Source organism: Coregonus clupeaformis, unplaced genomic scaffold, assembly GCF_020615455.1.
Source record: "Coregonus clupeaformis isolate EN_2021a unplaced genomic scaffold, ASM2061545v1 scaf0466, whole genome shotgun sequence".
NCBI lineage: Eukaryota > Metazoa > Chordata > Actinopteri > Salmoniformes > Salmonidae > Coregonus > Coregonus clupeaformis.
Genome location: NW_025533921.1, coordinates 170,636 through 197,730, shown reverse-complemented (window position 1 = coordinate 197,730; position 27,095 = coordinate 170,636). Strand labels below are relative to the sequence as shown.

Here is a 27,095-nt window from a genome sequence, read left to right as displayed (position 1 = left end):
CTAGTTTAGCCTACTGAAACACCCTGCTCAAACAGAGGGATGCTATGTTAGCTAGCTGGCTAGTTTAGCCTACTGAAACACCCTGCTCAAACAGAGGGATGCTATGTTAGCTAGCTGGCTAGTTTATCCTACTGAAACACCCTGCTCAAACAGAGGGATGCTATGTTAGCTAGCTGGCTAGTTTAGCCTACTGAAACACCCTGCTCAAACAGAGGGATGCTATGTTAGCTAGCTGGCTATGACTATCCAACACAACACTGGAATTCTTCCAAGTCAAGGTAAGCTTTTGGTTTTACTAATTTATTGCCACCGGGGCCCGCCAGTGTAACTGCTTACTGACTGTATACTGTAATGTTACTGCATGATTGTAGCGGGTTTACTAATGCATTAGTTTTATTAGCTATACTGACTATGACGTTACTTTAGCTAATATGGTGACAACGATGTAGGCTGTGCGTAGCGGTTTGGCTTCGAAAGGTTTTTTCGCTTGGTCACATACAGCTGATGTGTTGTGCATTGAAGTCCACAAGGGAAGGGAAGAGGTGAAAGGAGGAGAGCAGATAAATTAGATGCGAGAAGGAATACACCGTGGCTGCTATGAAATTGTGAACAGTGTTCACGCGTGATCAGGGGTGTATTCATTCCACCGATTCTGTTGAAAATCATTTCTTAAACAGAAGCAAACGGAACAAAACACCTGAATTTGTCCAATAGAAACTCTCGTTTGCAACTGTTGGACTAATGATTACACCCAATATCAGCTAGATGCAGGCAAGAGTGTGCAAGGCGGTATTGAATGTCACTGTCTGTCACATCAAATTTGTCTCTCGTCCTGTGTGCTCCTACGTTGTAAACTTTCATTCATAGGCCAAGTTGTAGGAACCTCATGAAGGGTACCAGGGAAAATTTTAGTATTTTGTAGTAGCCTAAACCTATCAATGTTACATTTAACTGGGTGAATGGAATATGAATGACAGTCATCCAATATGGCAGGTTCCCCAATTAGATTTCCAAAAGGGCCATATTTGGTCAGGCATGCCAAGCCGAGGGCCAACATGTTTGTTTTTTTGGCAACAGTTTTATGTTTTATCAGTTTTCACTTCTATTGTGATTTTATAATTATTAGTAGTGGTGTTAGGAGTCACATAAGAGAAAAATGAAAAATACTAAATTAGTCCAAAACCAACTATTTAATTATGAAATGCCCTTGAGCATATTCTGTGCAAAACAGTCAGCAAACAAAAAGTCCAGCAAACACACACACACACACACACACACACACACACACACACACACACACACACACACACACACACACACACACACACACACACACACACACACACACACACACACTCAGACACACACACACTCAGACACACACACACACACACACACACACACACACACACACACACACACACACACACACACACACACACACACACACACACACACAAACACAACACCACCACACAGCGGCCACTTCTGTCTGGAACACCCATGCTTTGGATATCTGCGTTCAGGCACTCTTTCTAAGAGAAGAGACAGAAGGACAAACACAGACAGACAGAGATTTGTAGTTAGGTACTTTTCAAATGTGTTATCAGAATATGCCACATTAGTTTTTAAACTTTTAAAATATGTGAACCAAATAATATCAAGCTGTTAACAACCAAAAGTGTTTGATATTAATGTGACAATATAATTAATTAGCTTTTATTCGTGTATTATTTTTTTTTATTGCTGTGTATTATGTTTAAAATTTTACTAACTAGTTGGATGCCATTTACTTTTATTTAAGCTGTGTAGCATATTTAGTAGGAAACATGCTATTAAATATGAAATGGTTATTTCATTGTAATAATTATTATACCACAAGAAGATTGAAAAATAGCAAAAAAATAATTGGATCTGGTTCACTCACCAATCAGTGAGAGAAGTGAGAGTGACGGGATGAGGCAACCTTTCTGATGTCAGGCTTGTATTATGTTGTGGCAATCCTGAGGCACTGTACAAGATGTGAATCTGAGAGTCTGTTTCTGTCCTGGCTCTTGATAGCATTCATTTAAGAAAATGCTGATTCACAGATGTATGTTGAGGGGAACATCGTGAGTAGGAGCATTGCAATATCTCTGGTGTTTTTAAACGAGCTTGGGGGAACCACGTTGATCCAAAAGTCACTCACCAGTGCATCCTTGTGTTGAGCTTTGAGCAAATCAGATGTTCCCATCTCCAAGATTTCCATCTGCAGAGCAGCCTCATCTATGGAAGGCACCAGCTTTTTGGCCTCTGCAGTCCACTGGCCGTCAGCTGACACAGAAAACGGCCGTCTTACGAAGAGAAGGATGTCAGCTGAGAGTTTAGGGGAGCTTTCAAATCTTTCCTTGAAGTTTTCTGCCAGCCTGGACACAAAATCCTTCATTGCTGGATCTTCCTGCATTTTATTCTTCTCACAATGCTCACGCAGACGTGGAAAGTGCAAATGTCTCTCTCCAGGAGGTGCAGCTTTGACCGGAAAGCTTCAATCGCCTCATACATGTCAGCAACAGTGTGGTTCTTGCCTTGTAGTCGCAGGTTAAGCTGATTTAGATGAGACATGATGTCACACAAAAAAGTTACATCTGATATCACCTTGTTGTCAGTTAAAAAGCTCAAAAAGTCGCTGGCTTTTTGGCTCTGCAGGCTGGATAAAAATGACACAAGTTCATCACGCAGGTCACACACCTTCTCCAACACACAGCCTTTGCTCAGCCAGCGAACGTCATTGTGGAGCAAAAGATCCTTGTGTTCAGCTGACATTTCCTCGAGTAATGGTCTAAAAAGGCGATGCTGCAGACTAGAGCTCTCACGGACAAAGTTAACTAGTCGAGTCACAGTATCCATGGTCTCTTTCATTTTTCCACACAGTTTTGCGCACAAAACTGACTTGTGAATAATGAAGTGAAATGCCAGGAGTGCTGGGTTAACGGCAGAAAGCCTGCTTACTAAGCCCTGGCGGTGTCCCACCATTGACGGAGCCCCCGCTGCGGTAACAACAGAGACAATTTTACTCACATCTAAGCCATTCCTTTCAAGAACTGGTCACTCGTTGAAAATTATTTCCCGGTTGTACGCCCGGAGAGAAATCAAACACAGCAGCTCCTCCCGGAATGTCTTCCCATCAAAAATTTGCGAACACAGACAGCTGTTCCATGTCGGTTCGGTCACAAGACCAGTCTATTGCCAGTGAGAATGCTTCGGTTTTCTCAAATCTGTGAGTAGACTGGAAAAGCACTCCGCTAAAACTTTGACTCTTCTGGTTGCCGTGTTAGCCGACAGCTGCACTTGCTTCAACAGCTCAACAACTTTTTTTTTTAATTGGTTCCTCTTGGTTTAAAACTTCGCAGCCATGTCGATTGCACATTGTTTAATTAACTCTGCATCGGCGAATGGCTTCTTAGCTCTTGCAAGCTTCCAGGAAACGTGTAATGAGGCAGCTGTTGCGCTCTCTTGTGCCGATGTTGTTTTACACATAGTTAAAACCGAGTGCTTGTATGACGTTAACATGCTTGCAATTTTTTGTTTGCGCTGGTCAGATTCTTCTGGGTAGTTTGCATTAAAACTGGCAGCATGAAGAGAGTTAAAATGCTGCTTCAGATTGTCCGCTTTGATTACAGCTACAGTCTGCATGCATATTAAGCATGTGAGCTTAGCACTGTTGTGGTCCGGTAAAAAAAAGCAATACCTCTCAGTCCAGTCAGTTTTGAACTGACGGTTCTCCTTGTCTACCTTGCGTATCTTGGCCAATGCCATGTTGGTTTGACTGGATTTAATACTTTTTTTGTGAGGAAGTGGTCAGTCCTTTTGATGAAAGAGGGTTAACTGGCGAGCGGCTGCGGCTACTGTGTGTGTGTGACACTACACTGGGTAGCTAGTTGAGTGGAGACGAGTACGCAAAGCGCGCGAAGCACGTCTTACTGCACGCGGTAAAGGCCACAGGTCAAGGTGTGGGATAATTTCAAAATATGCTGTAAAATAAGGCCATGCTCATGAAAAGAAATCGTCCAAGTTGTTTCTTTCTCACAGACAGGTGTAGAATTTCTTATTTTCAGTGTAATAGTGTTTCCCTAAATGAGCTTTGTTTTCACCATAATGGGTTAAAGTGCCTCCATCTACTAGTGGTGAGCATGTGGTCCACATCAGAAGTGACCCTCAGTGTTGTTAGTGTTTTACTCATTTATTACATCAATTTGTTTTAATCAATAATCTCACACTTCCTGTGTTTCTACCTCTTCTTTCTGATTGGCTGTCTGATACTTCTCTCTGATTGGTGTGTTTCAGGTGGAGTTGTCAGACAGTACGTTCCACACCATAACGGATGGTACTTCTCTCTGATTGGTGTGTTTCAGGTGGAGTTGTCAGACAGTACGTTCCACACCATAACGGATGGTACTTCTCTCTGATTGGTGTGTTTCAGGTGGAGTTGTCAGACAGTACGTTCCACACCATAACGGATGGTACTTCTCTCTGATTGGTGTGTTTCAGGTGGAGTTGTCAGACAGTACGTTTCCACACCATAACGGATGGTACTTCTCTTGATTGGTGTGTTTCGGGTAGGAGTTGTCAGACAGTACGTTCCACACCATAACGGATGGTACTTCTCTCTGATTGGTGTGTTTCAGGTGGAGTTGTCAGACAGTACGTCCCACACCATAACGGATGGTACTTCTCTCTGATTGGTGTGTTTCAGGTGGAGTTGTCAGACAGTACGTTCCACACCATAACGGATGGTACTTCTCTCTGATTGGTGTGTTTCAGGTGGAGTTGTCAGACAGTACGTTCCACACTATAACGGATGGTACTTCTCTCTGATTGGTGTGTTTCAGGTGGAGTTGTCAGACAGTACGTTCCACACCATAACCGATGCGTATATAGGGAAGGAGTACATCATCCAGGTGGCGGCTAAGGACACAGAGATCGGCACCTGGAGTGACTGGAGCGTCGCGGTGCACGCCACCCCCTGGATAGACGAACCCAAACTGATCCCCTCCACCACCGAGCAAGAACCCCTCCTCGGTACGTACCTGAAGCCTAAACTAACCCAAACAGATCCCTACTTGTAACAACACACCCTACTTTTTGACCCTAGCTCCACTTAGCTTGTATTTTAGATGTTTCATATTTTTATTTTTTTATTAACCCATCCACCACCCTTTTGGAGGACACATCTTTTTTTTTTTTTTTTTTACAGCTTTTCTGCTACATATACAGTACCAGTCAAACGTTTTGACACACCTACTCATTCAAGGGTTTTTCTTTATTTGAGTGTGCAAAGCTGTCATCAAGGCAAAGGGTGGCTATTTGAAGAATCTCAAATACAAAATATATTTTGATCTGTTTAACACTTTTTTGGTTACTACATGATCCCATATGTGTTATTTCATAGTTTCGGTGTCTTCACTATTATTCTGCAATGTAAAAAATAGTATTAACAAAGAAAAACCCTTGAATGAGTAGGTGTATGAAACTTATGACTGGAACTGGACATACATTTTACAGATGCATTTTACATACACATTTTGATATACATTATACTTTTATATACAGCAATCACATAACAATAGTACATTACTGAACACAAGGTATTTAATCCCACCCCTCAGCCACTCTCAGCCCATCCCATCTATCACCATACACCACCCCTCAGCCCATCCCACCTATCACCATACACCACCCCTCAGCCACTCTCAGCCCATCCCACCTATCACCATACACCACCCCTCAGCCACTCTCAGCCCATCCCACCTATCACCATACACCACCCCTCAGCCACTCTCAGCCCATCCCATCTATCACCATACACCACCCCTCAGCCACTCTCAGCCCATCCCACCTATCACCATACACCACCCTCAGCCACTTCACCACTCTCAGCCCATCCCACCTATCACCATACACCACCCCTCAGCCACTCTCAGCCCATCCCCATCTATCACCATACACCACCCTTCAGCCATCCCACCTATCACCATACACCACCCTAGCCACTCTCAGCCCATCCCACCTATCACCATACACCACCCTCAGCCACTCTCAGTCCATCCCACCTATCACCATACACCACCCTCAGCCACTCTCAGCCCATCCCACCTATCACCATACACCACCCTCAGCCCTCAGCCCATCCCACCTATCACCATACACCACCCTCAGCCCATCAGCCCATCCCACCTATCACCATACACCACCCCCTCAGCCACTCTCAGCCCATCCCACCTATCACCATACACCACCCCTCAGCCACTCTCAGCCCATCCCACCTATCACCATACACCACCCTCAGCCACTCTCAGCCCATCCCATCTATCACCATACACCACCCCTCAGCCCATCCACCTATCACCATACACCACCCTCAGCCACTCTCAGCCCATCCCACCTATCACCATACACCACCCCTCAGCCACTCTCAGCCCATCCCACCTATCACCATACACCACCCCTCAGCCACTCTCAGCCCATCCCACCTATCACCATACACCACCCCTCAGCCCATCCCACCTATCACCATACACCACCCCTCAGCCACTCTCAGCCCATCCCACCTATCACCATACACCACCCCTCAGCCACTCTCAGCCCATCCCACCTATCACCATACACCACCCTCAGCCACTCTCAGCCCATCCCATCTATCACCATACACCACCCCTCACCACTCTCAGCCCATCCCACCTATCACCATACACCACCCCTCAGCCACTCTCAGCCCATCCCATCTATCACCATACACCACCCCTCAGCCCATCCCACCTATCACCATACACCACCCCTCAGCCACTCTCAGCCCATCCCATCTATCACCATACACCACCTCTCAGCCACTCTCAGCCCATCCCACCTATCACCATACACCACCCCTCAGCCCATCCCACCTATCACCATACACCACCCCTCAGCCACTCTCAGCCCATCCCATCTATCACCATACACCACCCTCAGCCACTCTCAGCCCATCCCACCTATCACCATACACCACCCTCAGCCACTCTCAGCCCATCCCACCTATCACCATACACCACCCTCAGCCCACCCTCAGCCCATCCCACCTATCACCATACACCACCAGCCCATCCAGCCCATCCCACCTATCACCATACACCACCCCTCAGCCACTCTCAGCCCATCCCACCTATCACCATACACCACCCCTCAGCCACTCAGCCCATCCCACCTATCACCATACACCACCCTCAGCCACTCTCAGCCCATCCCATCTATCACCATACACCACCCTCAGCCACTCTCAGCCCATCCCACCTATCACCATACACCACCCCTCAGCCACTCTCAGCCCATCCCATCTATCACCACTACACCACCCCTCAGCCACTTCTGCCCATCCCACCTATCACCATACACCACCCCTCAGCCCATCCACCTATCACCATACACCACCCCTCAGCCACTCTGTCAGCCCATCCCATCTATCACCATACACCACCTCAGCCACTCTCAGCCCATCCCACCTATCACCATACACCACCCTCCCCCATACACCACCCCTCAGCCCATCCCCACCTATCACCATACACAACCCCTCAGCCACTCTCAGCCCATCCCACCTATCACCATACACCACCCCCTCAGCCACTCTCAGCCCATCCCACCTATCACCATACACCACCCCCAGCCACTCTCAGCCCATCCCACCTATCACCATACACCACCCTCAGCCACCATCCCACCCATCACCTACACCACCCCCTCAGCCACTCTCAGCCCATCCCATCTATCACCATACACCACCCCTCAGCCACTCTCAGCCCATCCCACCTATCACCATACACCACCCCTCAGCCACTCTCAGCCCATCCCATCTATCACCATACACCACCCCTCAGCCACCCCCATCACCCCAGCCACTCTCAGCCCATCCCACCTATCACCATACACCACCCCTCAGCCCATCCCACCATCCCATACACCACCCCCAGCCCATCCCACACCATCCCACCTACACCATACACCACCCTCAGCCACTCTCACCTATCCCATACCACCCAGCCACTCTCAGCCCATCCCACCTATCACCATACACCACCTCAGCCACTCTCAGCCCATCCCACCTATCACCATACACCACCCCTCAGCCACTCTCAGCCCATCCCACCTATCACCATACACCACCCCTCAGCCCATCCCATCTATCACCATACCCACCCCTCAGCCCATCCCACCTATCACCATACACCACCCCTCAGCCACTCTCAGCCCATCCCATCTATCACCATACACCACCCCTCAGCCACCCCATCCCACCTATCACCATACACCACCCCTCAGCCACTCTCAGCCCATCCCACCTATCACCATACACCACCCCTCAGCCACTCTCAGCCCATCCCATCTATCACCATACACCACCCTCAGCCTCCCACATCACATACACCCCAGCCACTCTCAGCCCATCCCATCTATCACCATACACCACCCCTCAGCCACTCTCAGCCCATCCCACCTATCACCATACACCACCTCAGCCACTCTCAGCCCATCCCACCTATCACCATACACCACCCCTCAGCCACTCCTCAGCCCATCCCACCTATCACCATACACCACCCCTCAGCCACTCTCAGCCCATCCCACCTATCACCATACACCACCCCTCAGCCACTCTCAGCCCATCCCACCTATCACCATACACCACCCTCAGCCACTCTCAGCCCATCCCACCTATCACCATACACCACCCCTCAGCCACTCTCAGCCCATCCCACCTATCACCATACACCACCCCTCAGCCCATCCACCTATCACCATACACCACCCCTCAGCCACTCTCAGCCCATCCCATCTATCACCATACACCACCCAGCTCTCAGCCCATCCCACCTATCACCATACACCACCCTCAGCCACTCTCAGCCCATCCCACCTATCACCATACACCACCCCAGCCACTCTCAGCCCATCCCACCTATCACCATACACCACCCTCAGCCACATCCCACCTATCACCATACACCACCCCTCAGCCACTCTCAGCCCATCCCACCTATCACCATACACCACCTCCCACTCTCAGCCCATCCACCTATCACCATACACCAACCCCACAACACAACACCATCCAGCCCATCCCACCTATCACCATACACCACCCCTCAGCCCATCCGCACCTATCACCATACACCACCCAGCCACTTTCAGCCCATCCCACCTATCACCATACACCACCAGCCTCTCTCAGCCCATCCACCTATCACCATACACCACCCTCAGCCACTCTCAGCCCATCCCACCTATCACCATACACACCCCTCTAGCCCATCCCACCTATCACCATACACCACCCCTCAGCCACTCTCAGCCCATCCCATCTATCACCAACACCCACCCTCAGCCCATCCTCCACCACTCTCAGCCCATCCCACTTATCACCATACCCCCCCTCAGCCACTCTCAGCCCATCCCACCTATCACCATACACCACCCTCAGCCCATCCCACCTATCACCACACCACCCCCTCAGCCACTCTCAGCCCATCCCACCTATCACCATACACCACCCCTCAGCCACTCTCAGCCCATCCCATCTATCACCATACACCACCTCAGCCACTCTCAGCCCATCCCACCTATCACCATACACCACCCCCTCAGCCACTCTCAGCCCATCCCACCTATCACCATACACCACCCCTCAGCCACTCTCAGCCCATCCCACCTATCACCATACACCACCCCTCAGCCACTCTCAGCCCATCCCACCTATCACCATACACCACCCTCAGCCACTCTCAGCCCATCCCACCTATCACCATACACACCCCCTCAGCCCATCCCACCTATCACCATACACCACCCTCAGCCATCTCTCCTCCACCTATCACCATACACCACCCCTCAGCCACTCTCCAGCCCATCCCACCTATCACCATACACCACCCCCTCAGCCACTCTCAGCCCATCCCATCTATCACCATACACCACCCCTCAGCCACTCTCAGCCCATCCCACCTATCACCATACACCACCCTCAGCCACTCTCAGCCCATCCCACCTATCACCATACCACCACCCTCAGCCACTCTCAGCCCACTCCCACCTATCACCATACACCACCCTCAGCCCATCCCACCTATCACCATACACCACCCCTCAGCCACTCTCAGCCCATCCCATCTATCACCATACACCACCCCTCAGCCTCTCTCACGCCCATCCCACCTATCACCATACACCACCCCTCAGCCCATCCCATCTATCACCATACACCACCTCAGCCACTCTCAGCCCATCCCACCTATCACCATACACCACCCCTCAGCCACTCTCAGCCCATCCCACCTATCACCATACACCACCCCTCAGCCACTCTCAGCCCATCCCACCTATCACCATACACCACCACTCAGCCCATCCCACCTATCACCATACACCACCCCTCAGCCCTCCCACCTATCACCATACACCACCCCTCAGCCCATCCCACCTATCACCATACACCACCCTCAGCCACTCTCAGCCCATCCCATCTATCACCATACACCACCCCTTAGCCTCTCTCAGCCCATCCCACCTATCACCATACACCACCCCCTCAGCCACTCTCAGCCCATCCCACCTATCACCATACACCACCCCTCAGCCCATCCCACCTATCACCATACACCACCCCTCAGCCACTCTCAGCCCATCCCATCTATCACCATACACCACCCCTCAGCCTCTCTCAGCCCATCCCACCTATCACCATACATCACCCCTCAGCCCATCCCACCTATCACCATACACCCACCCCCTCAGCCCATCCACCTATCACCATACACCACCCCTCAGCCCATCCCACCTATCACCATACACCACCCCTCAGCCACTCTCAGCCCATCCCACCTATCACCATACACCACCCCTTAGCCACTCTCAGCCCATCCCACCTATCACCATACACCACCCCTCAGCCACTCTCAGCCCATCCCACCTATCACCATACACCACCCCTCAGCCACTCTCAGCCCATCCCATCTATCACCATACACCACCCCCTCAGCCACTCTCAGCCCATCCCACCTATCACCATACACCACCCCTCAGCCACTCTCAGCCCATCCCACCTATCACCATACACCACCCCTCAGCCACTCTCAGCCCATCCCACCTATCACCATACACCACCCCTCAGCCACTCTCAGCCCATCCCACCTATCACCATACACCACCACTCAGCCCATCCCACCTATCACCATACACCACCCCTCAGCCCATCCCACCTATCACCATACACCACCCCTCAGCCACTCTCAGCCCATCCCACCCATCACCATACACCACCCCTCAGCCACTCTCAGCCCATCCCACCTATCACCATACACCACCCTCAGCCACTCTCAGCCCATCCCACCTATCACCATACACCACCCTCAGCCCATCCCACCTATCACCATACACCACCCCTCAGCCCATCCCACCTATCACCATACACCACCCCTCAGCCACTCTCAGCCCATCCCATCTATCACCATACACCACCCCTTAGCCTCTCTCAGCCCATCCCACCTATCACCATACACCACCCCTCAGCCACTCTCAGCCCATCCCACCTATCACCATACACCACCCCTCAGCCCCATCCCACCTATCACCATACACCACCCCTCAGCCACTCTCAGCCCATCCCATCTATCACCATACACCAACCCCTCAGCCTCTCTCAGCCCATCCCACCTATCACCATACACCACCACCTCAGCCCATCCCACCTATCACCATACACCACCCCTCAGCCCATCCCACCTATCACCATACACCACCCCTCAGCCCATCCCCACCTATCACCATACACCACCCTCAGCCACTCTCAGCCCATCCCATCTATCACCATACACCACCCTCAGCCTCTCTCAGCCCATCCCACCTATCACCATACACCACCCCTCAGCCCATCCCATCTATCACCATACACCACCCTCAGCCACGCTCAGCCCATCCCACCTATCACCATACACCACCCCTCAGCCACTCTCAGCCCATCCCACCTATCACCATACACCACCCTCAGCCACTCTCAGCCCATCCCACCTATCACCATACACCACCCCCTCAGCCTATCCCACCTATCACCATACACCACCCCTCAGCCATCCCACCTATCACCATACACCACCCCTCAGCCCATCCCACCTATCACCATACACCACCCCTCAGCCACTCTCAGCCCATCCATCTATCACCATACACCCCACCCTAGCCTCTCTCAGCCCATCCCACCTATCACCATACACCACCCCTCAGCCACTCTCAGCCCATCCCACCTATCACCATACACCACCCCTCAGCCCATCCCACCTATCACCATACACCACCCCTCAGCCACTCTCAGCCCATCCCACCTATCACCATACACCAACCCTTAGCCTCTCTCAGCCCATCCCACCTATCACCATACATCACCCCTCAGCCCATCCCACCTATCACCATCCCACCCCTCAGCCCATCCCACCTATCACCATACACCACCCTCAGCCCATCCCACCTATCACCATACACCACCCCTCAGCCATCTCAGCCCATCCCATCTATCACCATACACCACCCTCTTAGCCTCTCTCAGCCCATCCCACCTATCACCATACACCACCCCTCAGCCACTCTCAGCCCATCCCACCTATCACCATACACCACCCTCAGCCACTCAGCCCATCCCATCTATCACCATACACCACCCCTCAGCCACTCTCAGCCCATCCGACCTATCACCATACACCACCCCTCAGCCACTCTCAGCCCATCCCACCTATCACCATACACCACCCCTCAGCCACTCTCAGCCCATCCCACCTATCACCATACACCACCCCTCAGCCACTCTCAGCCCATCCCCACCTATCACCATACACCACCACTCAGCCCATCCCACCTATCACCATACACCACCCTCAGCCCATCCCATCTATCACCATACACCACCCTCAGCCACGCTCAGCCCATCCCACCTATCACCATACACCACCCCTCAGCCACTCTCAGCCCATCCCACCTATCACCATACACCACCCCTCAGCCACTCTCAGCCCATCCCACCTATCACCATACACCACCACTCAGCCCATCCCACCTATCACCATACACCACCCCTCAGCCCATCCCACCTATCACCATACACCACCCCTCAGCCCATCCCACCTATCACCATACACCACCCCTCAGCCACTCTCAGCCCATCCCATCTATCACCATACACCACCCCTTAGCCTCTCTCAGCCCATCCCACCTATCACCATACACCACCCCTCAGCCACTCTCAGCCCATCCCACCTATCACCATACACCACCCCTCAGCCCATCCCACCTATCACCATACACCACCCCTCAGCCACTCTCAGCCCATCCCATCTATCACCATACACCAACCCTTAGCCTCTCTCAGCCCATCCCACCTATCACCATACATCACCCCTCAGCCCATCCCACCTATCACCATACACCACCCCTCAGCCCATCCCACCTATCACCATACACCACCCCTCAGCCCATCCCACCTATCACCATACACCACCCCTCAGCCACTCTCAGCCCATCCCATCTATCACCATACACCACCCCTTAGCCTCTCTCAGCCCATCCCACCTATCACCATACACCACCCCTCAGCCACTCTCAGCCCATCCCACCTATCACCATACACCACCCCTCAGCCACTCTCAGCCCATCCCATCTATCACCATACACCACCCCTCAGCCACTCTCAGCCCATCCCACCTATCACCATACACCACCCCTCAGCCACTCTCAGCCCATCCCACCTATCACCATACACCACCCCTCAGCCTCTCTCAGCCCATCCCACCTATCACCATACACCACCCCCCAGCCCATCCCACCTATCACCATACACACCACCCTCAGCCCTTCCCACCTATCACCATACACCACCCTCAGCCACTCTCAGCCCCATCCCACCTATCACCATACACCACCCCTCAGCCACTCTCAGCCCATCCCATCTATCACCATACACCACCCCTCAGCCACTCTCAGCCCATCCCACCTATCACCATACACCACCCCTCAGCCACTCTCTGCCCATCCCACCTATCACCATACACCACCCCTCAGCCACTCTCAGCCCATCCCACCTATCACCATACACCACCCCTCAGCCCATCCCACCTATCACCATACACCACCCCTCAGCCACTCTCAGCCCATCCCATCTATCACCATACACCACCCCTCAGCCTCTCTCAGCCCATCCCACCTATCACCATACACCACCCCTCAGCCCATCCCATCTATCACCATACACCAACTCTCAGCCACGCTCAGCCCATCCCACCTATCACCATACACCACCCCTCAGCCACTCTCAGCCCATCCCATCTATCACCATACACCACCCCTCAGCCACTCTCAGCCCATCCCACCTATCACCATACACCACCCTCGTTTGGTTTCCATGTCCCATATATTTTTCATTTGTGCTGTGATGTTTTACATACATTTCGAACCTTTCTAATCGCACAGAATCCACAGATTGTTAAAGATGAAAACCTTTCCTACGAGTGTTACTATATTATTTATTGACTGACTATGGCTTTCCAAATCGCACAACACTGCTATTTGTAAGGTTCATTTTAAGTGAATGTTGTGATTGTTTAACCATTCCTGAACCTGTGAACAGAAACAATAGGGGCAATACCAGAATAAATTATCTAGTGATTCTGTCTCTTCACAGCAAAATCTACAGAGCTGAGATTGTTGTATGCCCCATATATATATAGCATTCTGTTGGTGCCAAGAATGTTGTATAATAATTTAAATTGAACAATTCTAAGTGTTGAATCAAGTGTTGTTTTTTGTACCAGTTCATAAACCATGTGCCATGGAATCGGTACATCGAAAATCTCTTCCCATTTATTTTGCAACCTGTATGGGGCAGCTGTAAACCTTTCTGTCCTCAAATTAAACGTATATTTTTCTATTTATGCTAATTCTTTTCAGCCAATTTGTATCTTTAATATATGGCAGACAAACAAGTTCCCTACCTTCTCCCTTTTCCACTTGCCTCCTCCATTGTTGTGGTAATGCTGCAATCAGTTCGTTGTAAGTTTGGATTGAGCAGACATTCCCATATATTTTTGATAGCTGCATATGTGACATAACTCCACCGTATCTATTCATAATATCATTAATAAATATAATAACATTTTAAAAATAATAATCCATAAAGATAGTTTTTTATTAATCAGTATATTTGAGTTTAACCATAACATTTGTTGTTATATGTGTTCTATCTTTTCTGGAGGACAAAACTGAAATTGTAACAAGCTATGTATGGCTTGTTTAAGGAAGGGTGATACTTTAAACAAAATGTCATTTTCAAATAGTCGGAAATGAGAAGTTGTGACCTGTATAAAGGCAAAAAGGCAATTTTTTAAACAAAGGATGAACCTTTCTTAATATTCTACTGGAGAACCATTTTGGGTTTATGTATAATTTATGTATGAGTGAAGCTTTTAGCGAGAGGTTTAAAACTTTAATATTTTATCATTTTAGCCCCCCAAACTCATATTCATTATATAAATATGCACATTTAATTTTGTCTGGCTTAGCATTCCAAATAAAGTGAAATATTTTTTGCTCATATGATTTTTTTAAACTAGTTGTCTGGAGAAGGCAGCGCCGTTAGTAAGTAAATAACTATGATAGGACCAAAGAGTTAATCAATGTGATTTTTCCATGAATAGTCAAGTATTGACCTCTCCATGGTTGCAGAATCTTATGTTTTGCAAACTTTTCTATTGAAATTAGTTTCGGTAAGTTAATTTATATTTTTTGAGATGTGAATACCAAATATGTCTACTTCACTATCCATCCATTTTATTGGTAAACGACAAGGTAGTGTAAACACTGTGTCTTTTTAACGATCCAATACATAATGGTCTTGTAGCCCATTCCAGCCTTGTGTAGGTCTACAATCTTGTCCCTGACATCCTTGGAGAGCACTTTGGTCTTGGCCATGGTGGAGAGTTTGGAATCTGATTGATTGATTTCTTCTGTGGACAGGTGTCTTTTATACAGGTAACAAACTGAGATTAGGAGCACTCCCTTTAAGAGTGTGCTCCTAATCTCAGCTCGTTACCTGTATAAAATACACCTGGGAGACAGAAATCTTTCTGATTGAGAGGGGGTCAAATACTTATTTCCCTCATTAGAATGTAAATCAATTTATAACATTTTTGACATGCGTTTTTCTGGATCCTTTGTTGTTGTTGAGATCTGGAGACTGGCTAGGCCACTCCAGGACCTTGAAATGTTTCTTACGAAGCCACTCCTTCATTGCCCGGGCGGTGTGTTTGGGATCATTGTCATGCTGAAAGACCCAGCCACGTTTCATCTTCAGTGCCCTTGCTGATGGAAGGAGGTTTTCACTCAAAATCTCACGATACATGGCCCCATTCATTCTTTCCTTTACACGGATCAGTCGTCCTGGTCCCTTTGCAGAAAAACAGCCCCAAAGCTGTTTCCACAAAGTTTCCACCCGCATGCTTCACAGTAGGTATGGTGTTCTTTGGATGCAACTCAGCATTCTTTGTCCTCCAAACACGACGAGTTGAGTTTTTACCAAAAAGTTCTATTTTGTTTTCATCTGACCATATGACATTCTCCCAATCCTCTTCTGGATACTCCAAATGCACTCTAGCAAACTTCAGACGGGCCTGGACATGTACTGGCTTAAGCAAGGGGACACGTCTGGCACTGCAGGATTTGAGTCCCTGGCGGCGTAGTGTGTTACTGATGGTAGGCTTTGTTACTTTGGTCCCAGCTCTCTGCAGGTCATTCACTAGGTCCCCCCGTGTGGTTCTGGGATTTTTGCTCACCGTTCTTGTGATAATTTTGACCCCACGGGGTGAGATCTTGCGTGGAGCCCCAGATCGAGGGAGATTATCAGTGGTCTTGTATGTCTTCCATTTCCTAATAATTGCTCCCACAGTTGATTTCTTCAAACCAAGCTGCTTACCTATTGCAGATTCAGTCTTCCCAGCCTGGTGCAGGTCTACAATTTTGTTTCTGGTGTCCTTTGACAGCTCTTTAGTCTTTGCCATAGTGGAGTTTGGAGTGTGACTGTTTGAGGTTGTGGACAGGTGTCTTTTATACTGATAACAAGTTAAAACAGGTGCCATTAATACAGGTCACAAGTGGAGGACAGAGGAGCCTCTTAAAGAAGAAGTTACAGGTCTGTGAGAGCCAGAAATCTTGCTTGTTTGTAGGTGACCAAATACTTATTTTCCACCATAATTTGCAAAGAAATTCATTAAAAAAATCATACAATGTGATTTTCTGGAATTTGTTTTCTCATTTTGTCTGTCATAGTTGACGTGTACCTATGATGAAAATTACAGGCCTCTCTCATCTTTTTAAGTGGGAGAACTTGCACAATTGGTGGCTGACTAAATACTTTTTTTCCCCACTGTAGTTTCCGTTCTTCCACCCTAGGTTCAAATCCCTCCCTGCTTAGTTTCCCGCTCTTTATCACTCCAAACCCACTTCCTTTGTCCCTGAGGACGGCTGAACTATTACTCGAACCAATTACTGCTCCCCTGTCTTGCACAGTCTCAATATGACAAGGCCCTAAATTCTTGACACAACCCCCCCCCCCCCCCATGCTGTAATCAATCAAGAAGATACCAAAAAGACAAAGGTCTAGCCCAAACTCCATCCAACCCTGGTGCCGCTCCCTTCATTATGTTTGAAGAGAGACAAAAGACAGCCATGGATTGAAGTAAGAGCAAGCACTTTGACCCTAGGGTAGTTTCTTCTCTACTCACCCACACACAGTGAAATGCCCCAATAACATTCCTAGCCCAGTAACAAACAATTCTAACTCAATGTTAGTGATTAACCCAGTTCTATCTTCTAATTAATTAAAGAATATACATCATATCCCTCCTAATGGGATTACTAATCCCATAAACTTACAAAAGCATATCATGTTTATGCTATCAATCACAATCTTTGCATTCAAGGTTATACTCATAATAAAAATATCACTATTTCTACTCAAAATATTTCCAACATAAGTGTTAGTCTCCTGACACATTAAAACTAACGTAGCATTGTTTTAACCATACTACCTGTCACGATCGTCGAACACAGTGGACCAATAAGCATAACAACATAACATAACAGAGTCCCAGAGCCAGGGCGTGACACTACCTAGGACATGTTTAAAAATAGTGTCAACATCTTTAACTCACATATCTTCATTCAGATCAATCAGTCAGCTTACAATTCATAATCATACTCAAATTCGTTACCCAAAACAAATTTAGAATGACAGTTCTTAGCCAGTCACCTTGGTTCCATCATTCAAAGTCAAAACTCTCACCTCGGCACATACTGACACTCACAGAATGTACCTTTATACAGTATTATCCATAATTTTAGCATTACCTTCCTCAAAACAAGAATTACAACAGATCATTATCTTAATGCATTCCTAGTCTAAATTACTATAAATGTAGCAGTGTATAATACCTCCTTATTCAACATACTACCTCAACTAACACTCCCTTCCTCTACCGGCACTCAATCTTCTGGCGTCCTCCTTATGTTCTTCAGATAGCTTCATAGTTCATCTTGGATTGCCCATGGCAATGCCCCAATTCCAATGTCACACCTGAGCCGCCCCACCTCCACCATCATTCTGTTTTGTCCATTTTGCCAACCAGTAACTATGAAGAACGTTGTATTGGAATAGATCTTTCCTCCTGCTCACTCCACATGGACTCCTGTCACATTCTTGAGAGAAAATGCACAAAAGAGAAGGCAATTGATTGCTTTGATTTGATGCTGGATTCAGGTCTCCTGGCAGAGGTGGTGTCGGACAGGAACGTCTTCAACGCCTTTGTTGCTCCTCTTCAGCCGGGTAGAGGGTTTTTGGTTTTTATTGAGGTTTACACCGTTCTGGACCGAATTATCTCTGCTTATGCATTACGACACCATCCGTAGTAACCTCAGGAAAGGACAGATCACAACAGTTCAGTTGAGTTAATTTCCAATCCAAAACATCCCTTGAATTCTCCCAAATTATATAACCCAATTGTTTTATTGTAACATTACTATATTTCCTCATAATCTATTTGACATTACTCTGGTGTTTCCCTTTTCCTTGTTCCTATTCCAACACTTCTCTCCTCATCCTGGTTGATCATAAAATTGTTTATATTTAGAATTCCCTAAATATTACAAAAGTTGTGATTGAATCCTAGCACACAGTTCTGGTAACTGAAGATTTTGAACTACTGTTAATTCTTTAAACAGAGATGTGGTGCATATTAGAATATTTTCTTTATTTAATTGTAATGTAATATATTGTACTCATCTATACCAATCATTGTTTAACGCTTCCTTCCATTCCCTTTCTTCTGCATTTGGTATGGCTCTAACATGTAAAGAGTTTAATGCACTTTCCCAAGGAACAATTACTTCATCAACCCTACCCCCTGGAAATGTAGCACTTATAAGTACTACATCAAATTGTTTATCTAAGTCATGGGCTGTTCTCCTTATGTCTATGATCCATCTGTCTTTTTCTTTTTATTATCTTAAGGTCACCGTTACCCCATGTGATTTCCCCATACTCCTTGTGCTGGTTCCTCCCACACCAATAACCATTTAACCCTTGTATTTTAATAGTGATCCCTTTCTGTATTTTAGTTATGGTTCCTGCCTGTGCAGGAATATACATTCTAATCCTGTCTATATCCCTCCTATGTCTTGTTCTTCTGCTGTTTACTATTATCAGTACCCCATTCCCCTCATTCTCAGGGAACTATTCAAGTGCAGAGAAATCAATGATGAGGATATCTGGTGCGTCTTGGAGGTCTGGAATCTCTCGGCGGTCTCTTAGTCATCAGTTCCCTCACTCTGGTACAATGGTTTAGATGATACCCGATCGCGCTACCCTCTATCCGTACCGCCGTTGGTGTAACCGGGACGATGATGTATGGTCACTTTAGCTGTTAACCTTCTCCCGTCACTAGGGTCTCCGGATCAGCCAGAGTCCCTCTCAATCTATCGACATCGGTCTGCGATGAGTGTCCTTCTACCAGCCTACCCATAAGGAAGCTCGGAGTTACTGCTGCAAGGACACACAAGCACAGACACACACAAAAGACAACAATGCTACCCAATGGCTGGGGTTGGAACACTCCTATAGTGGGAAACATGGATCTAAGTATCTGTCTCCGCCACTTTTACCATCATTGAGGTAGCCAACAACACCTGGTACAGGCCCCTCCACATAGGGTCTTTCCAACTCTTTCTTCTGTAGTCTTTTGCCATCACATAGTCTCCAGGGCACAGAACATACTCAGATTATCCTACTCAGTTGGGCAGAGTTATCTTCACCCATGAAAAGAAAATTTTAAGAAAATTGTTAGGTTAGGTGAGACACAGTATGCTACTCATGTCCTCTCATCCGTCAAGAGAAGCCTTGAGATTATGAAGCGCACCTCCTTCCAGCTCGTTGTAGTCCCCTCAATTCATAGACCCTACACCCTGCCTCCTATCACAAAAACAAAAAAGATTTAACCTAACCCATAACACATTATTACTACTGCTCATATCCTTAATACAATTAGAATATCTTACCAAAATCCATTAAAAAATATTAAAACCATTAAAAAGCATTAAAACTCCTGTAAGCCCAAAATCAAAAACGTTAACACCTTCCCCCCTTTGGATACATGCATCACACCGTGATTCATGTGTTCAAAAAACAAAACAACAACAACACTGCTTGTTAAACCAAAAATAATAACTTAAAATGACAACCCTTGATGATACCTTAACCCAATTGCATTCGTTATCCAAGGATATCTCCCCTTCAAGACTAACTCTCTGTCACGCCCTGGCTCTGGGACTCTGTTATGTTGAGCCAGGGTGTGTTGTTTCTATGTGTTTTGTGTGCTAGGGGGATTATCTAGTTCATTTGTTTCTATGTTGGCCGGTGTGGTTCTCAATCAGAGGCAACGTGTATCAGCTGTTGCTTGTTGTCTCTGATTGGGAACCATACTTAGGCATCCTGTTTTCCACAGTGTGTAGTGGGATCTTGTTCCGTATGGTTTGTATTGTAACCAAGGACTTCACGTTTTGTATCGTTTGTTGTTTTGTTCGTGTGGTGTTCTCAACAAAATAAAGTATGTTCACTTATCACGCTGCGCATTGGTCCACTTCCTCCGACGATCGTGACACTCTCCCACTTCATCCTTGTCCTGTGTGGGATGATATATAGGATTAATGCCAAATTATATACTTCTTTACAATTCCTTATTATAAATCAACCCCCTAATTCAGCATGCCTCCAAGATTTATAGTGTGGATGATCAGGTCACACTATAAAGCCAGGATAGACTGCAGAGGTCATTGAAATCATTCAACTAATTGTTCCATCAAATAGTATACTACTAATTAACAACCGTCAAAACATTTAATAAATGTTGTATCCCAAGTGTACAGTATGTCTTTAGTATAGCTCTTTTCAAAATAACTCACACATACTTACTTATCCCTCAGTAAATAAAAGCCCAAATTACATGTGTTTGCCCCTTTAAGATATTTCACTCCCATCCCGTGAAAAAAACCCAAAACCCAAATAACAATCCTATACAGCTAACATTTCATACTAAGTGGTTTGTCTGTGATTATTTGAACACCTTTTATAGTAAAACAATAAACAAACAAAAATGGCCAGGCCTTATATCTAGTCTCAGAAAATATTACAAAGAAAAGAGAATCACTCCCCCCTTTTTCCTGGAAGAAAGAGTACATATTTAGTTAGTTTCCATTTTGAAACCTCTTAATCAGTCCACACAATCTAAATTCGAAATTCTCACTCTCTTGCCACATCTCCTGATCCCTCCTTTCAGACAACCCTCAAACATCACTTGTGACTGCTCCCTTTTCCAGTGAATTCCACAATCTAGTGCACATAAAAGGAAATGAAATCCTATATGATTTAAACCCCTAGGCTTTTCCTTAGCCGCACTGCTACCACTCATTCACCCCCAACATGCTTCGTGAGTCGGAAATTCAAATATGCCATCTCTTGCCTCGTTGGTTGTACTCTCCCACATGCCCTGTGGCCCCCCTTCTATAAAATCATTTACTAATGTGATGATGGTTTCTCCCATTAGTGTCATCGTCATTCGACGCCCATAACACTTTACTACAATCCATAACACACAAATTCAACCCCTCTGGCGATTGTTTAAATGCAGCATGATACACCATTTGACTATTTGTAACCCTCATTCGCGCTGTCACCCATACATACTGTCAATTTACATTTCACCTTTCAGAATCCATTATCTTTGACCCTCGGAAGGATTATTTAACCCCACTGAATGTAATACTCCTCCCTCTCACAAATACAGTCAATCAATTCCTCAGTGTAAGGAATCAGTGATATTTGATCCCAAGTATCTATCAAAATGTTATTTGAGACGTGGTCTCCTACATCTCCCTCATCATTTATACTGTAGGGGACTTTAATCAAGTTCTTGTCAGCAGACTGGAAAATCAATGGATTCTCTGTATTTTCCCATTGTGTACTCTTAGCTTTTTCCATAATTGGTCCTAAGTCCCTTGCCTGATATCCCTCTGCCACTAAAAGTGTTATGTGAGGTTCTGTTCCTGGTATATCAAACCAAGTCTTTATGATATCAGATCCTGGAGCATCCTGTGCTTCCACTGCTGCCCCTTCTTTCCCTATCACAAAATACTGCGATCTCATAGAGGCCGGTTTACCCCATGCCTTCTTCAACCATAGTTGTTCGAGCAAATTATTTTGATATAGGTCATATTGTAGTGTACAATGATAGCCTAATTTTGGTGGATTCATTTCTGGAATTTGAGCCCTTATGAACTTCCCCCACTTCATTAGTACCTCTTGTATTGGTGCTTCTATGTTCCCTATCCAATACGCATTTGCTGTTTTTCCCATAGCCATCATCATCTGTGGACATACACCTTCCTGATCTATTATTAGTCCCTCTGATGTGCATTTGATTTGGATGCCCATTCTACACAGTGCATCTCTTCCTAATAGATTAACTGGAGTTTGTTCTGATACTAATATAGGTATGCAGGCAACTTTCCTCCTGCTTCTAGTTTTACTGAACCTGTCATAGGTATTAGCTGCGTTTGTTCCCCGAAAATCCTACTGTCTTTGCATATTTGCCCGACATGGGGAGGTGAGAGGCATCATTTGGACTTACCCATGAGTAAGTTGCTCCAGTATCTATCATCATGGGTGGGCCTCTATGATTCACCTGAACCTGCAGCATAGGTTCTTCATCAGCCTGCATAGTTACTGCCACTAGCTGACCCTCCCCTCTAGGATTCCCTGGGCATCCCTAGTATCCCTGATCTGGTCCTCCCCACGGGTTCACTGGGCCTTGTGGAGCCTTTGTCTGAGACTGCTGCCATTCAGCTGAGCTGGGCCCATTTCCTAGCCAATTACCATGTTGTGGTTGCCTAGGCCACCACGGCTTGGTGGGACAACTCCTTATTGTATGTCCTGATTGATTGCACCTCCAGGTCTTCTTGGTCCACCATTCGGGTGTATCTGATGCTGGGGTTGGTACCATTGATTCTTGGGTCCATTTTCATTATTCTTGTTTTGCCACTGTCCAGGGGATTGGTGTGTATACACATTCACTACTGGTAAGGCAGGAGCTCTTTGGCCTTGCTGCTGAGGCAGTGGTTATTGATCTCCCTGGATGACAGGTACCATGCCACCCTCCTCCGTCGGGACCGGAGTGATCACTGGAGCTTGTGTTGTCTTTTTGTCCTTTCTTGTCAGCTCTTCCAGCTGCATCTGTGTCAGTTTTCTTTGAATGTCTCTCCCTTGATCTGTCAGTTTCTGTTCATCCTTCCTGTATTTCTCCAGTGCGTGGATAACATGGTCACAGAACTCTTTGTGTGACTTTGACGTTAGTCCCACCACATCTTCTAGTCTGCTTCTGACAGGCGTTGGCATTGCTTCCATCAATGATGTCCTGAACAGTGTTGTCATCAGTGGATCCCCCTCTGGATCTCTTTCTGTTTCTTGTCGCCACCTCTTCAGCTGGTTCTCCAGGTACCCTGCCGGGTTTTCTTTATCCCTCAATGGCTCCCCTCTTAGTGCTTTAGGGTCTATTTAGGCTGGATACTCTATTCTCAGAGTGTGCCACAGTCCTATAATTGTCAAAGGCCACTCCGTTCTCCGCCCCGCCGGTATGAGGCCATCCGCCTGCATCAAGTTCTCCATTTTGGCCACTCCCACTACCCTGGCCAGCAATGCCTTCAGGTCTCCCACTACCCTGGCCAGCAATGCCTTCAGGTCTCCCACCACCCTGGCCAGCAATGCCTTCAGGTCTCCCACCACCCTGGCCAGCAATGCCTTCAGGTCTCCCACCGCCCTGGCCAGCAATGCCTTCAAGTCTCAAACCGCTAGCAGCTTCCCCATCGTTTGTTCTTCAAATGTTCTAATCCATTTCCCTGCTCCTTCATGCAGGTTAGCCAGTCTGCTCCTTCATGCAGGTTAGCCAGTCTGCTCCTTCATGCAGGTTAGCCAGTCTGCTCCTTCATGCAGGTTAGCCAGTCTGCTCCTTCATGCAGGTTAGGCAGTCTGCTCCTTCATGCAGATTAGGCAGTCTGCTCCTTCATGCAGATTAGGCAGTCTGCTCCTTCATGCAGATTAGGCAGTCTGCTCCTTCATGCAGGTTAGGCAGTCTGCTCCTTCATGCAGGTTAGCCAGTCTGCTCCTTCATGCAGGTTAGGAAGTCTGCTCCTTCATGCAGGTTAGCCAGTCTGCTCCTTCATGCAGGTTAGGCAGTCTGCTCCTTCATGCAGGTTAGCCAGTCTGCTCCTTCATGCAGATTAGGCAGTCTGCTCCTTCATGCAGGTTAGCCAGTCTAGTCACCAGACCTTCCAGGACCTGCGTTCCCCAAGGCACATAGTGAACCCGTGTCCCCTTTACCAAAATGGGACATTGAGCTCCATATTTCTCGGGCTTTTTTATTGTCCTTCTGTTTCTTAATTTTGCTTTTTCCAGATTAGCATATAGTGCCTTACCTAATTATGTGACTATAGGTTTGCCTCCCGTGGCTCCTTGCTCTGATAGTCCTCCCTCTGTCTCACTCTGTTCTTGATCAGAGTCAGCATCCGGTCTAAGCTCTTCACCTTCTCCATCAGTCGTATTCTCCACATATTTTAGCCCTCCATACTTTTGTTCATCTACCCCATAATTTTCTAGCTCTGTTAACATGTCCCTCAGTCCTCCATAACAGTCTATATCTAAATGTGATTTGTCTCCTCTTTGAGGCGTGGAAACCTGTTGTTTCCCCTTTTCTTCCTCTTCTATCTCTACATTCCCTGTTATTGAGACTAGACCTGTAACCTGTGAATATTGTCCCCCCTTCTGTGTATGGTGGTGGTGTAGTTGAACCAGCCTCTCCCTCTCCGTTATCATCCTTCTGGCTTTGGCTATGCTGTCCCTCCAACTCTTTCCTTCCTCCCAGAATATTTTCAAGATTTCTCTCTCTTTCTCTCTCTTCTTCTTTCTCTTCTCCCCTTTCTTTCCTGTTTTATAGTTCTTTATAAGTGTATCCATTTCCTCGCACACGGTTACATCAAATGTTCCCTCCTTTGGCAATTTAGTTACTATCTTTCTGGTCCTTTTTTCCCATTTGTTAGAGATATTACCAATATCTTCACTATTATCTGGGAACCTTCTCTTCATGATTGCTACTGGTGATCCTGCCATCTCTACTTCTGGTGTGGTCTGATGTCTATATTAGGGTGGAAGGTAAATTATTCCTGTTGTGTTTCTCAGCTAAATGTTTTATATCCCTCAGTTAATGGTATTTTCTCCCTAATATATCTTCATACTCTTCCTCTTTCCCTAAATGAGATTTAATCCCTTGCCTTTCCTCTACTTATCCTTGTATCATTACTGGATCAACGACACTTGTAATAACTATTACTAATAATTGTAATAACTATTTCGCATTAAATTGTGCCTTTTTTCTGATAATCTTATAATTGTGGTTACTTTAGTTTAAAATATAAGTTTGTTTATTCAACAAATCTAGAACCCACTATAGGTTGGTGCTATTCCCTCAGCATAATAGCCAAAGCTCCTTGCATCCCCTGGTCCCCGTAACGAAAATAAATGATCGTTCTAGAATTCACCAACTATTTGCATACACCACTGGTGTTAAGCAACCTATCGAATAAAGTAATAACAATTAGAATTTATCAAAGCACTGTCTTCCAGTCAAGTATTTAGACCTTTACTTGAAATCTTACAGCTCAATTCGTACCAGATGGACCCACGAACCAGAGCCATAAATCACTTCCCTGTTATCAAATTCTAATAATCATTACCACAGCTCCAGTGCAATCCCCAGCCTGTCCTTCCCCGGCCTGTCCTTCCCCGGCCTGTCCTTCCCCGGCCTGTCCTTCCCCGGCCTGTCCTTCCCCGGCCTGTCCTTCCCCGGCCTGTCCTTTCCCGGCCTGTCCTTTCCCGGCCTGTCCTTTCCCAGCCTGTCCTTTCCCAGCCTGTCCTTTCCCAGCCTGTCCTTTTCCAGCCTGTCCTTTCCCAGCCTGTCCTTTCCCAGCCCCCCCACCTGTCCTTCCAGCCTGTCCTTTCCCACCTGTCCTTTCCCAGCCTGTCCCCCAGCCTGTCCTTCCCAGCCTGTCCTTTCCCAGCCTGTCCTTTCCCAGCCTGTCCTTTCCCAGCCTGTCCTTCCCCAGCCTGTCCTTCCCCAGCCTGTCCTTCCCCAGCCTGTCCTTCCCCAGCCTGTCCTTCCCCAGCCTGTCCTTCCCCAGCCTGTCCTTCCCCAGCCTGTCCTTTCTGCTCTAATTAGTAAAACAACACTGGCTATAATTTACAAGCATACATTGAATTCACACCCATATTACATTTTATTCCTAGTAGCTTTCAAATTATCAACTCGTTCGGGCGGCGGGTAGCCTAGTGGTCAAGAGCGCTGTTCCAGCAAACAGAAAGGTCACCGGTTCTAATCCCCGAGCCGACCAGGCAAACATCTGTC

At 47.3% G+C, this 27,095-nt stretch overlaps 1 protein-coding gene across 1 annotated transcript in view; it reads left to right on the top strand.

Annotated features, from left to right (window-relative positions):
• Positions 1-27,095, top strand: part of LOC121583615 (ciliary neurotrophic factor receptor subunit alpha) — a 110,001-nt gene that overhangs the window by 56,344 nt on the left and 26,562 nt on the right. The window contains exon 4 of the mRNA XM_045215525.1: positions 4,869-5,058. Coding sequence (XP_045071460.1) covers positions 4,869-5,058 — 190 coding nt within the window. The remainder of the gene's footprint in view (positions 1-4,868; positions 5,059-27,095) is intronic.